Source organism: Conger conger, chromosome 4, assembly GCF_963514075.1.
Source record: "Conger conger chromosome 4, fConCon1.1, whole genome shotgun sequence".
Taxonomy (NCBI): Eukaryota; Metazoa; Chordata; class Actinopteri; order Anguilliformes; family Congridae; genus Conger; species Conger conger.
In genome coordinates this window covers 3,932,970-3,947,969 of record NC_083763.1, presented here as the reverse complement: position 1 = coordinate 3,947,969, position 15,000 = coordinate 3,932,970, and the positions used below count along the sequence as shown (strand labels likewise).

The following is a 15,000-nucleotide window of genomic DNA, read 5'->3' as shown; positions in this document are numbered from 1 at the left end:
TAAATATGGGTGATATGTGTGTGTGTGTTTGCATGTGCCACTGAAATACCCCTGAGTATCTGAATATGAGAGATATGTGTGTGTTTGTGTGTACCACTGAAGTACCCCTGAGTATCTGAATATGAGAGATATGTGTGTGTTTGTGTGTACCACTGAAGTACCCCTGAGTATCTGAATATGAGAGATATGTGTGTTTGTGTGTACCACTGAAGTACCCCTGAGTATCTGAATATGGGAGATATATGTGTGTGTGTTTGCGTGTGCCTCTGACAGACGAGTGCTGGAGCCCCCTGGTGCAGTCTCTCCCGGACTCCAGCTTTGACGCCTCCTCCCACCAGCACGGCCACCCCCCCTCCGCGGGGCGTCTGCACGCGCGGGACCCCCACAGCGACCTGCAGGGCTGGGGGCCGGAGCCTGAGCGCTACCGCGACCTGCCGCCGTGGGCCCCCGAGGGCCCCTACAGCGACTACAGCCACCGCTCCGTGCAGCCGCCCTACCTGCAGCTGGACCTGCTGCGGCCCCGCAATATCACGGGTAAACGGAGACCGGCGACAGAAAAATCCCGCACTGGCATTAGGAAGAATTTTTTTCCCACAGAGAGTGGTCACTGTGTGGAATAGAGATTGGCAACAGACACATTCCGCATCCTTATTCTTCAGTGATCAAATTTCCAAAATGTCCCCTGAAAGTACTTGTACTGTTCTCTTTGGGTATAAATGAGTAAATAAATGGTAAATGGCAGGCATTTATATAGCGCCTTTATCCAAAGCGCTGTACAATTGATGCTTCTCCATTCACCCATTCATACACACACTCACACACCGACGGCGATTGGCTGCCATGCAAGGCCCCGACCAGCTCGTCAGGAGCATTTGGGGGTTAGGTGTCTTGCTCAGGGACACTACGACACAGCCCGTGCGGGGATCGAACCGGCAACCCTCCGACTGCCAGACGACCGCTCTTACCGCCTGAGCCATGTCGCCCGAGTACTCTTTCCAAGCAAGAAAGGCGCAAAGTAATTAAATTTTGTACCTACAGGGTATTGCACCAGCGATGAGCATTGTATCTTTTTAGGCATCATGGGTAAACGGAGATGGGCAACGGATGAATTCCACACAGACATTAGGAAGTCTTTTTTCACACAGAGTGGTTGGTCACGGTGTGGAATGGCTGGCCAGGACATGTAGTGGAGGCAGAAACACTGGGGGTTTTCAAGACCAGGCTTGATACGGTGCGAGATACTATTTAGCTTTTAGGCCAGGGTTACTCAACACCTCACAACATCACGGGTACTAAGCAACCGGGGGGGCAGGGCCAGGGATCTGAACCAACCACAGCCAACATGCATCCAGTATGCTTCACTCTCAGACATGAAGTGATCTGTGTAGGAGGGACATTTTTATTATTCAGGGATCAAATTTCCCAAATGTACCCTGAAAGTACTGTACTGTTCTCTTTGGGTACAAATGAATACATTTTCCCCAAACAATGAAGGCGCAAAGTAATTATTTATTGCTGGCTAGGGGTGCAATTGTATGTACCTACAGGGTACTGCCCAAGTGACAAACATTTTTACCCTTTCGTACCTTTAGTTCTGAGACTGTACGCTGTACACTGCCACACTCATGCGTCATTGTTGGTATTGACTGAGCTCAGTGAAATGTGACCCATTCTAGACTATCTCCGCGGTTGTGCGGACAGATTTATGTTAGCGAGCAGACACAGGCCGGTGCTTTTACACACAATAACTGTGCAGTCTGTCCCATATATAAGGCTCATATGCAATATAAGACTCTCACAACTGCCAGTATGTTTCTGTGAAATGTCATACGCTGCTAATCCTGAGCGATGCTTTTACAATGCCACTGACTGTGATTGCCAAGGCAAGATAGATGCATACACTCACTCTCATGTCTGGGTATGGATACAAAATATGAAATACAACATACTAAAATAATAATTTATAATATGATAAAAAATATAAAAAATACTCAGCTCTGCCCGCCCCTCCTCCTCTCTCTCTCTCTCTCTCTCTCTCTCTCGCTCTCTCACGCAGGTATCATAACGCAGGGCGGGGGTGTGTTCGACGCGTTTGTGTCCAGTTTCTACCTGCAGTTCAGTAATGACGGGAGGCACTGGTACACCTACCAGGAGCTGATTACTGACGCTCGCCCCCGTGCCAAGGTACTGCCCACCTCTCTGTCCCCTCTCTCCCCTCAAAATCCTGCCCTTCCCTTATAGGGACTCTCAGTTAACTGCATGATCTTTATCCGTGACCTTTAACCCTTTGAGGTGTGAGGTCACAAATATGCGATTGGAATGTTCTTAACTGAACATTCTAATGCTGATGTATTCGTGGGCAGCCTGTAGCCTAGTGGCTAAGGTGCTTGACTTGGCCCTGGATGGTTGGGGGATCAAGCCCCATTGTGTCCATTGTAATAAGATCTGCACAGCTGTTGGGCCCTTGACCCCACATTGCTCCAGGGCGAATTGGCCCCTACTTAGTCTAATCAACTGTAAGTCACTTTGGATAAAAGAGTCAGCTGAAAAACTGTGCTGTAATGATGTAACAATCACTGCTGCCAACTGAACGTGACGGGGTTCTAGAACACTGATTTTCTGAAAAACCTACTCTTCAGAGGGTTAAAAATCACCCCTCTTCTCCCGGCCTCGCCCAGGTGTTCCTGGGTAACCGTGACGACAGTGGCACGGCGCAGGTGAGGCTGGACAGGATGGTGTCCGCGCAGTACGTGCGAATCCTGCCGCACGACTTCCAGAACGGGATCTACCTGAGAGTGGAGCTAATGGGCTGTGGAGAGGGTGAGACCCCTGACCCCTCTCTCTTACGGCCAGACCCCTCTCTTACAGCCTGACCCCTCTCTTACATCAGACCCCTCTCTCACTGACAGCCTGACCCCTCTCTCTTACAGACAGACCTCTCTCTCACTGAGAGCCTGACCCCTCTCTCTTACAGACAGACCCCTCTCTCACTGACTGCCTGACCACAGGCAGAGGCCCTCTGTCACACTAGATTTCACACATCTTCTTGAGTGTGGCACACTCGTCAAAATGGGAAACACGTTAGTCAAAATGGGATCCCAGTGAGTCCCCTGCTGGCCTGTAACGTCCTGCCCTTCCCCCAGGTCTCCAGTGGCTCTCCACCCCGTCTCCCACAGTGCTCTCCGTCCCGCCCTGGCGGCCCTGCAGGGAGCAGGAGTACCGCTGTGGGAACGGGCGCTGTGTGCCGGCGGGGCCCCGGGGGGTCCTGTGCGACGGGGTGAACGACTGCGGAGACGCTTCGGACGAGCTGCACTGCGGTGAGGCCCACGGCTAATGCTAGCGCTAACGCCAACGCTAATGCTAACGCTAGCGCTGTGTTCATATCGCTCTCCATGGTGACAGTGTACTGCTAATGTCTAATGCTAACTCTAGCGCTAGTGTTCATATCGCTCTCCATGGTGACTGTGCAGTGCTAATGTCTAATGCTAGTGTTCATATCGCTCTCCATGGTGACAGTGTACTGCTAATGTCTGATGCTAACGCTAATGCTAGTGTTCATATCGCTCTCCATGGTGACAGTGTACTGCTAATGTCTAATGCTAATGCTAGCGCTAGTGTTCATAGCACTCTCCATGGTGATAATGCACTGTGTGTAAGGGCCACGGCTAACGCTAGTGTTCATATCGCTCTCCATGGTGACAGTGCTGTGCTAACGCTAACGCTAGTGTTCATATCGCTCTCCATGGTGACTGTGCAGTGCTAATGCTAATGCTAACGCTAGTGTTCATATCGCTCTCCATGGTGACTGTGCAGTGCTAATGCTAATGCTAGCACTAGTGTTCATATCGCCCTCCATTGCGACAGTGCACTGCTAATGCTAACGCTAATGCAAATGCTATGACACTGTACTGTGGCCAAGGCTAATGCTAATGCTTGTGTTCATATTGCTCTCCATGGTGACAGTGCACTGCGGTAAGAGCCAAGGCTAACGCTAACACTAGCGCTGTGTTCATATCACTCTCCATGGTAACAGGTCTCCATGGTGATGATGACGGATGAGGAATTTTATCTTTAGCTTATTGTTCATCTCATGATCTCTTCCCTGTGAAGTGAAGAGATCATCTTGAGCACCACCAAAGTGAGGCTCGCGTCTTATGAGCTCGAAACGTTTTTGCAGTGAAGTGGGGGGGGGGAACTCACCTTAACCGCCACCAAACTATAGCACCAACCCACAGCAGCCATTTTCCCCCAGAATGGCCGCTGCTCACTCTTGGGTTTCGGTGTTCACCCAGCTACCTACCTCACTTTGCCCTATCGCTGCGGCCCTTTATCTACCGTTGTGCGGTGTTCATATGGCTCTCCACGGTGACAAGTCTCCATGGTGATGACGGATTGAGGAATATTATCTTCGGCTTACTCTCATCGTAAACACTTCGCGGTGAAGTGGGATTAAAAAAATGACGCTTGTCATGAAGGAGCGTGACAGAGATTCGTGCCGGGACCCCCCCCAAGAGAATGCCTCGGGCAGCAATAATCAAATCTGGCCCTCAAATCCAAATCCAGCTCTGGGTTTCTGTTCTCCGGGGTTATTAGTGCTACTAATTGGCCACACTGTCTTCACACCTGACTCCCTGGTGAAGGGAGGGTGGAAAGCCAGCAGTTCTCGGTCCCTCTAGGACCATGATGACAGTGGCAAGGAAGAACTCCCAGGCTGGGAGTGTACTAAAATTTCATTGTAGAGTTGAGGGGAGCACTGGGAACGCGAGGTATGGCAGTAAAATACGGTAAAATACGGTTAAATACTGTAAAATATTTTTCTCCCCAGGCTCCCAGCCCCCTCCGACCTCGCGGGGCCCCCAGGGCTGCCTGAGAGGGCAGTTCTCCTGCCCGCCACCAGGGGACTGCATCGAGGTGACCCAGCGCTGTGACGGACAGCCTGACTGCCCCGACGGAGCGGATGAGATGGGCTGTTTCCCCCACTCGAACCTCACCACCCTCACCCCGGGAGGAGAGAGGTCTCTCACACACACACACACACACACTCACACACACACACTCACACACTCACACACACTCCTACACACACACACACTCACACACACTCACCACCCTCACCCCGGGAGGAGAGAGGTCTCTCACACACTCCTACACACACACACTCACACACACTCACCACCCTGACCCCGGGAGGAGAGAGGTCTCTCACACACTCCTACACACACACACCCACACACACACACACACTCCTACACACACACACACACACACACACACACACTCCTATACACACGCACACTCACCACCCTCACGCCGGGAGGAGAGCGGTCTCTCACACACTCCTACACACACACACACACACACTCACACTCACACACTCACACACACTCCTACACACACACACACTCACACACACTCACCACCCTCACCCCGGGAGGAGAGAGGTCTCTCACACACTCCTACACCACACACACACACTCCTATACACACACACACACACACTCACCACCCTGACCCTGGGAGGAGAGAGGTCTCTCACACACTCCTACACCACACACACACACTCCTACACACACACACACTCACACACACTCCTATACACACACACACACACACTCCTATACACACACTCACACACACTCACCACCCTGACCCCGGGAGGAGAGAGGTCTCTCACACACTCCTATACACACACACACACTCCTACACACACACACACACACACACACACACATACACACACACACACACACACTCACCACCCTTACCCCGGGAGGAGAGAGGTCTCTGAAACCCTCCTATACACACACACACACACTCACACACACTCACACACACTCAACACACTGCAGAAACAAAACCTATGTCAATCTTCACACCCCACATGGTGATCCCAGATGGCCCTTTTTTTATATAGATTTCTTGCTAAATATGACAAAAATATTTCCATTGAGGCGAGACAATTTGTCACGTGTCAGGCAAACAGTAACTGAAAACAAGCTAATCTTTTCATACTGGAAAGAAAAAAAAAAGTTACTATGTTTTCCTCCCCTTTTGTTGTAAACTGCGTCTGTGCGGTTGTTCCCACACAGGCCTGGAGGTCCGACACCCTCCCCCCGCACGACCCCCCGTATGGCCGCTGTCTCTGTGCCCCAGCCTGGCACCACTGCAGCCCCGGTGAGCCTCCAGGTCCCCACAAACTATTCCCATCATCATTTCACACAACAACGCATCACGCTGAAGCAACAAAAAGCTAAACTTTATTTGTGCTGTACATTTCACCCAGATCCGCAACACAATGTGCTGTACATGCAGATAAAAACAGAAAATAAATACATTAAAGATATACATTAAAAACACAATAATAACACCAAAAAACTTTTATTTGGGGCATCAGTTTGAATAAAGAGTCACACGTTACAATAAGGCTACCTGAATTGGCTTTAACTAATGTAGTTGTTAACGACTAACTAATGTATTGGCTGCATTCATATTTATATATTAGCAAACAATAGGATAAATGTAATAATTAGTTGACCGTTAAATATTAACCATTAGCAAATACATAAACTTTTTTTTTTCTCATTCCAATATGAATTGGCAGTAACTAATGTATTTGTTAGCATGAATTAAGTACATAAATAAAGCGGAACTGCTTAAATTAGTTCATACCAATTCATGTAACCTTATTGTAAAGTGTCACCAGTTAAAGTTTGAATTTAGCTGAATTTAACTGTATTTAACGGTAATCTTCTCTTTTGTTGCCAGGGAGAAGGGGAGCCTTGGTGGAAAGGTATTGTTGCGGGCTAAAGGCCAGGTCTGTGGGAGGACTCTGTCTTCCCATGATTCCAAAGTGCTTACTCTTGTAGCACATTCAGCTGATAAAATTAAACATTCGTTTGAGTCTAGGTGTTGCACAAGATCCTATTTGTCTGAAGGTTAACAGGCATATTAGTCTTTTATGTAGCCTGACTCTTATCTTTATTAGGGTATCAGTCACAAATAATTGGCTCCTGTACAGACAGAACCGGTTTGTTGACAGGGAGTGATTACGGTTGTGTCAAAGTCCTCCTGCATCCCACAGGCGTCTGCTCCTCTCCTTTGGGTCTGGAGGACGGCCGGATTCGGTACGGTCAGCTGAGCTCCTCCACGTACCGCCAGAACAACCCCGCCGACGCCGGGCGGCTCAACATCGTGCCCAACGTGTGAGTGTTCATCCCTCGGGAACGCCGGGAAGACTCGCCGAACGTCCCACGGCATTCCTGAAACATTACATTACAGCTATTTAGCTTTTATCCAAAGCGACTTATTATTTATTAGACTAATTAGACTAGACTAGACTAAACAGGGGCCAATCCCCCGATCCCCCTGGAGCAATGTGAGGTTAAGGGCCCAACAGCTGCCCTGATCTTACTGTGACTACTCAAAGGACAGACATAGCAATGCGCAGGCCTGGTTAATGTCCAGTTGTCCTTCTGTTACTCTGAAACCCTCTTCCTGACATTTAAACAGCCCAACAAATAAAAATCTAATTGAATTGAAAATTGTCGAGGTTCTGGGTTCATTTAGGGCAGCCTGTAGCGTAGTGGTTAAGGTAAATGACTGGGACACGCAAGGTCGGTGATTCTAATCCCGGTGTAGCCACAATAAGATCCGCACAGCCGTTGGGCCCTTGAGCAAGGCCCTTAACCCTGCATTGCTCCAGGGGAGGATTGTCTCCTGCTTAGTCTAATCAACTGTACGTTGCTCTGGATAAGAGCGTCTGCCAAATGCCAATAATATAATATAATAATATAATATATATAATAATATATATATAATATATATATATAATATATAACAGTACGTCGCTCTGGATAAGAGCATCTGCCAAATGACATGTAATGTAATATAATGTAATTCCAGTTCTGCGGGGGATTTTAAAGTGACAGTTCAGGTGTTGTTCAGCTGTTGCAGTTCACTGCAAAAACCATAAAATGCCCCAGTGTAGCCACTATAAGGTCAGTGCAGCTGTTGGGCCCTTAAGCAAAGCTCACATCGTTCCATTAGCCCCTGTTTAGTCTACTCAAATGTAAGTCACTTTGGATAAAAGTGGCCAGTGTTAAGACGGTCTCTTTGTGCGGTGTTGGCTTGACGTTTGGGCGCTGTCGCCCGATAGGCTGATCATGGAGCCCGGGTGGAGCCCGCTGCGGGACGACCCCCGGCCCTTCTTCCAGGTGGACCTGCGGGAGCCCACCTGGGTGTCGGGCGTGGTGACCCAGGGCAGCGAGGCCACCTCCGGCTACTTCACCCAGTACCGGCTGGCCTTCGCCCTGGAGGAGAGAGACTTCGCCGACTACACCGAGAGCGCCGATGGGAGCTCGCCCGTCAAGGTGCGACACGCGCGGCGCGGGGTGATGACATCACGGGCCAACTGCATCCGGGCTAGAAAAAGGCTGTGTCTCAAATGGAATACTTGTGGGCTAGTTAGTGCGTGAATCAAGTTCTGAGGTTCATGGGTTCTCTCATCTTAATGTTAATATACATAATGCGAGGCACTTTTCCCTGTTTACTTTGTAAATAAAACCATACCAACCTACAGTATATTCACCACACATTTGTATGCTATAACGTAGCTCGCTCGCTAACTGTCACTTCAGATCAGTCAGTCTAAGCTGCTCCGGATGTGTTTCTTGTAACGTCAGAATCATGTCATGTCGTCATAGTACAAGTGTGTCTCAAACTAATGGATTTTATGTTCTTGCATTGAACGTCGTTGACCTTTAAGTGCACCAGTAAGTTTAAACGTATAAGAACAGGGAGTGCGCACGTACATGAGTGTGCAAGTTGCGACACAGCTTGTTGGTGGAGAGCAGGACCAGATGTCCGCACTTGCTCAGTTGCAGTGTCAGCGTGTCTGTGGGGGTCTCAGTGGCGGTTGTTGGTGGAGAGCAGGACCAGATGTCCGCTGTAAAACCCCACAGCTAACCCAATGACGGAATTTAGCGGGGGCCGAAGGGGGTTTTGCATGCTTGTCCTTCTGGCGTTGCTGGGAGAACATTAGTTGGGTTAATTATTATCCTCCGTACAAGAACAGAGCACAATTATGTTTAAGAATATACTGGGTCCGTTGCCATGGGTCGGATATGGATTGACCTGCCCCAAATCCCGTTTATAGCTGGCCAGAAACGGATCAGTACAATTCTTAATATTCTCCGTTCTCAAACGGGGCCGTATTGTACGCTTAGTGGTTACTATAGTTTTACTCGTTTATCTGACTCCATTTAAAATATAATTTAGAAATTTGGGTTTGCAATTTACGCGGACCTCGGGAGTGATTACATTCGACTTGTACCTGCGCCACCATTACTCAATAGATGCTCCCGGGATTAGCATTACTGCTGAAATCTCAGTTCGGTGGAGAACTCAGAGGCTGCGGGTCCAGTCAACACAATACATGCAAACCTGCCATGATAGTTGCGAGCCCAGGTTGGCGTAGCATTAACTGGGCTCCTTAGAGCTAATTTGGCAGGAACCAGCGCCGTAACGCCCAAGGGTTCCCTTCGCACCAAATCACAAGAGCCGTGCGTCACCCGACCCTTTAAGGGACAGAAACTGCTGGCCGCACAGCTTAGAACTACCACAGGTGTACCGCCCCGCCGATCGGTCGGTCTTCAGCCACCATTTCCCCCTGAGTATTCAGTTGTAATTTAGGCTGAAAAGGTACAGGATGAATTAGAGTCAAGTTCCAAACAAAATAGTTTATTCGCAGACAGGTAGGTTATTAGCTTTAGAATATCACAATCAAGTATAAAATACACAAATTAAGAATAGAGATAGAGTAAATAATCATACCTAGCCTGCTTGGACTACACACAAACACAGAGTATAGAATATGCCGTGTGGAAAGTCGAATACGATCTTCCGCTGCTACACATACATACATACATACATACATACCTAAGACATGTTGTGTGGAAGTCGAATACGATCTTCCTGATACTTACATACACGTACAATATGCTGTGTGGGAAGTCGAATACGATCTTCCCAGATTGGTCTGTCTCCCTTGCTTTTATGCCAAATCATACGTTTGGAACCAGGCGGCAGTGCCATAAATCAACCTGGAGGGGTGGTCAAATCTGGAATTTACACCCTCACCGTTGGGGGTTGTTGAGTAGGGAAAATGAGATGATTACTAAGGGAGGACGTGTAGGTTTTCCCTTGGGATACTGAAACTATAGTTTATTAAATTCCATTTGGTATGAAATGTATCTCATCCGATTCCTTGATTTTATCAGATCACATCCATACCAAACAGATTACCCTTATGTTTTATTATGTTGCAGTTATCATGAAACTTCCCTCCTGATTATCCATTTTACATGCAATTCCTGTTACCATTACATAAGACTTAATGCAATAATAATAAAAGGATCACATGGGCATTGTTTTCAAGGTGTTACCGGGTCTATTTACTATCTTAATAGCAGTTTTGAATATTTAATCTAGGAGAGCAGTCACCGGTGTAATGGCAGCAGTGCCCAAATGAGGGCACTGTGGCATTGCCCGGAGTCTTCCCCCTTGGAAGTGACCAGGTATGGGGTCACAGGGAGGTCACCAATGTTCGGGAGGATTCTTTTCCCATGACCCAACTGGCCTTGGACCACTCATACATCTTAACTCCCCAACAGGTAGTCTAAACAACATTGAAACCCCAGCTCTCAGGCCCCTCACAAATGGCAGCCCTTCCTGACCTTAACCACTAGGCTACAGGCCGCCCCATCTTATCTATGAATGCTGTAGTTGGGAGTTTTCATGATAACTGCATTATGCTGTAAATATGTCTTTGTGCCTCTCATGGTAATACACCTTTTGGATAAACCTGATTTGGGTGAATGAAAGGAAAGGAGACATCCCAGACTGTTTGGTTTCTTCTCCTTATCTCCGAAATCCAGGCCTTAGTTCTTGACCCTAAAAGTGAGTCACCCATCTATAATTTACAGCCAGGCCCACCAGGCAGGGGGCTAAAACACATGGCTTCTACAGAGACAGCTTTTGCCCAGTTTCCCCTCGGCTCCTGAATGGTTATGATATCAACGGTAGACTGTTACAAAAACTAGACCATTACACCAGTCGCACTGAACCAATCAGAATAACACCAAACATCACTATATTCTGACCTGGGATTATCATGAAACATGTTTATACCATCTCCAATATTCCTGTTCTGGAATGTGAGAAAAGGGGGGCCCCCAGGGCCCAAGAAGGCGCCTCTAAGAATCCTTCTCTAGCTCTCCCCCACAGGCATGTGTGCCAACGGTGGGTGCTAACAATGTATGCTCCAGGAGGGGGAAGTCAGCAAGCTGACCAGCGCATGAGACCAAATGTTACTTATGACTGGCTTACACCGCACACGCTCAGTTGCAGTGTCAGCGTGTCTGCGGGGGTCTCGGTGGCGGCTGTGTTAGCGGGGGTGTCTCCGTCCCTCTCCAGGTGTTTGACGTGCACATGGTGGGTCGCGCGCCGGTCACACGCTGGCTGGGCAGGCTGGTGCGGGCGCGGTTCCTCCGCATCGTTGCCGTGAAGTTCCGCCCGACCTTTCACCTCCGCGTGGAGATCCTGGGCTGCAGGGGAGGTGAGCCTCGCTGCGCACCCCACCCCGTCTCAACCCCCCCACCCCCCCCCCACCCCGTCTCAACCCCCCCACCCTCCCACCCCCCCCCACCCCCCCCCCCCACCCCGTCTCAACCCCCCCCGACTTCTATTACCTCACACTGCTGTCTCTCTGTTTGGGATTACCGCCTTGTCATCCTGTCCTGTTGACATCCTGCTTGAGTTCAGGCCAGGTTCTGCCTCTGTATGAAATCATGACCTTAGAACAGGGGTGCACAGCAACGGCCGATCCGCTTCAGGATTTTGTGCCAACTTAACTGCTCTTAATGATTTAATTGGCTCAATCATGTCTTGATCCGACATTTGTGTAGGCACCAGCTACAGCCACAGACTGCTCGTGTGCCTCGCCAGTAACCCCCCACCCAACTTCTATTAGCTCACAGTGCTGTCTCCCTGTTCGGGATCTACCCCCCTTGTCATCCTGTCCTGTTAATATCCTGCTGAATTCAGGCCAGGTTCTGTCTCTGTACTGGATCTTACTTACTTATGACCTAAGAACAATAAGGTTCTAACTGACATTTTTGACAAAAATGTGTGTTGTAAATATGTTGTTTTGTGGGGCAATTTGATAGGATTTTCATATTGTACATTCAGGGTAGTTTTAGTTTCACAACTACACATAGCGGAGACAGAACGTCATAATTACTAGGTGAAGGAAGGAGGAACTTGCTCAGCCTGACGGTGTCACGCTTTCCCTCCCCAGACCTGGTCACTCCCGGCAGCGTGACACTGCCCCCTGGTGGCGGAGCGGTCACACCTGCGCTCTGCGCCGGCGGCCATTTTGCGTGTCACAGCGGAGGTTGTGTGCCCGTCTCCAAGCTGTGTGATGGCCGCCAGGACTGCGCTGACCACTCGGACGAGCTGGGCTGTGGTGAGGAGCCGGAGGGCTAAGGCCCGGCCACAATGAGCCATAACTATAACCATGACTCTAACCATAACGATCACCATAACTATAACCATGTGAGAGTCCACACTGATGAATGATAACATCATTCTGCTGGGTCGTCTGCCATGTTGAATGTTGAAATTCAGATGTATTTTGATTGGCTGTCAGTGTTTTATCGTTCATGCAGCTGGAGAAAATCGCTCTGAAAGTGACCCCAATGATATCATCCATCGCTGTTGTTGTTGTTTCTGTTGTGTGGACTCTGCCATCCACTTGAGTTTGACTGGTTTTTAAAGTTTTTTTATTTTTAGTTATCGTTTGTAGTGTGGACGGGCCTTTAGACACACAAGCCCTGGTGAATGGTCTGGCATCACAGCAGAACATGCACATTCATTCACTGAATGACGTACACAGAGTCTTCCAAGTAATTAACCTGCACTCATCACATATACAAGAAGGACAATGGAAGCTTTCTGTGACAAAATGGTGGACAGACACCAGGCTGTCTCTTCTGTGCGGAGATGACTGTGAGCCTGTGTGTGAAGAGGTTGTGGCGGGCACGAGGTGGGGTACATTACATACCAATCCCTCCAAATCCCCCCTTCAAATTTAAAATATGCAAGGAGGGTACCCTGCCTACTCTCAAGTTGGCTATGTTCAAAATTATACGATAAATTATGTTTTTTGAGATACAAGGTTTATACACAACACCAGCAATATGCACGTACGCAAATACACTTCATGACAATGGCCCTGCCTGTAATCCGGCAGAACTGAAGCTTTATTTGTTTGCTTTTTCAAAGGAAGGTTGCCAGTTGTGCCATTCTGAACTCCCCAGGTACAGGTGTTCCGGGCCTCCGGGACCGGACCGGGCCCACAGGGAGTCCCGGGATTCTGGGCCTGACCACCCCCAGGTCGTCCTATCTCACCACAGGGACCCCCGGGCTGGGGCCTCATGTTTCGGGCCCCACAGGAGAACCCGGCATTATTGGTACCAGAACCCTCCCTCCCAGAATCTGTACACTGAGCAACACGGCAGAAAGTGACCGTCTTAACATGAGTTTTAGTCTTGTAATAAGATCATTTATTGTGTCTCAGGTAGAATATATTAGCTTGTTTGAAGTTCAATCTTCTTCAAATCTTGAAAGAGACCCATCTCACTGTTCTCATTCAGTGTCCTGTTCTGTGGGGGGTCCAGCTATCTGGATGTATGATGCATCTGCTATATGGTTTTTCCATCACAATCCCATCCTTTTAATGCCTCTTCTGACCTGCATTCCTGACTAAATCTCTCCCTGTATATATAACCTCAAAGTGTGTCGCGTTTTTAATGTCAGCCGTAAGCGTAGCCGCCTCATCGTCGCTCCTGTGTGACCTTTGACCCGCAGACCTCAGCAGGTTCACGCCCACGCCCTCGGACGGCGGCCTACCCAGGGTGCTTTGCGTGGAGGGGCAGTTCGCGTGCCGGTCGTTCGGCTGCGTGGACACGGCGTTTGTGTGTGACGGACAGCTGGACTGTCCCGACGGCTCGGACGAAGATCGCTGTGGTGAGTATCATGGCGTGTCGTACAGATTGTACACTTGTTGTTTTAGCATATCCAAAGCCACTTCCAGTTCATAGTAAGAGAGTCTACATTACCCCTACACTCTCCGAAATGAAAGTGTGATAAGTGCCTAAAAGGGTACAAATGTAAAACAAACAAAAAATTGCAATATATACTTAATTTGTACAAACGAGTACATTTTCCAAAGAGAACATTACTGTCCTTTCAAGTTTTCAAAATTCAATCCTTGAAGACCAGAAGTGTAGCTCCGCTGTCTCTTTATTATTTCTGAGATTGTAGGTCGGCGCGTGTGAGTGAACAATGTGTGCACCCTGTACCGGGGGTATTCCTGCCTCTCGCGCAATGCATGCTGGGATGGGCTCCAGCACTCCCCCATGATCCTGACCAGGAATAAGCGGGTTTATAGTCCAACACTCAGTCGCAGAACAGTCATGAACGTTTGATTGTCGCCCGACTTATACAGTGGTCTTTGCACTTAGCAAATAAAGTATAAACGCACTCCAGTCGCACAGAGAACAAACCGAATATCACCGCGACCAGCGACAGCCATTACACACCATCGCTCACAGCACTGCTCTGTCGCTGGGCTATAAACCGGCCTTGTGATGATGAATAGACGTACTGGAGCACCCTACAGTACCGCACAGCACGTTGTCCCTAACGCGCTCTGATCCTGTGCTTCCCCCCAGGCACCCCGCCTCCGTCTCCGTCTCCGGGGCCCGTGGGGCCGTCAGGGCGCCCCCTGGTGCCCAGCCCCTGCTCCGCCAAGCAGTTCTCCTGCGGCAGCGGGGAGTGCGTGCACCTGGACAGGAAGTGCGACCTGCAGAGGGACTGCCTGGACGGGTCCGACGAGCAGGGCTGCGGTATGACTGACAGGCACACGGGCCAATCAGAACG

General features: G+C 49.3%; 1 protein-coding gene across 1 annotated transcript in view; it reads left to right on the top strand.

The window, feature by feature from the left end:
- The window catches only part of sspo (SCO-spondin), a 129,333-nt gene that overhangs the window by 49,129 nt on the left and 65,204 nt on the right, over positions 1 to 15,000 (top strand). Inside the window, 14 exon segments of the mRNA XM_061237735.1 lie at positions 274 to 534; positions 2,057 to 2,184; positions 2,679 to 2,820; positions 3,144 to 3,317; positions 4,826 to 5,015; positions 6,090 to 6,174; positions 6,766 to 6,790; positions 7,082 to 7,202; positions 8,156 to 8,369; positions 11,473 to 11,614; positions 12,356 to 12,523; positions 13,377 to 13,529; positions 13,927 to 14,124; positions 14,838 to 14,966. Of these exon segments, the coding sequence (XP_061093719.1) occupies positions 274 to 534; positions 2,057 to 2,184; positions 2,679 to 2,820; positions 3,144 to 3,317; positions 4,826 to 5,015; positions 6,090 to 6,174; positions 6,766 to 6,790; positions 7,082 to 7,202; positions 8,156 to 8,369; positions 11,473 to 11,614; positions 12,356 to 12,523; positions 13,377 to 13,529; positions 13,927 to 14,124; positions 14,838 to 14,966 (2,130 nt within the window).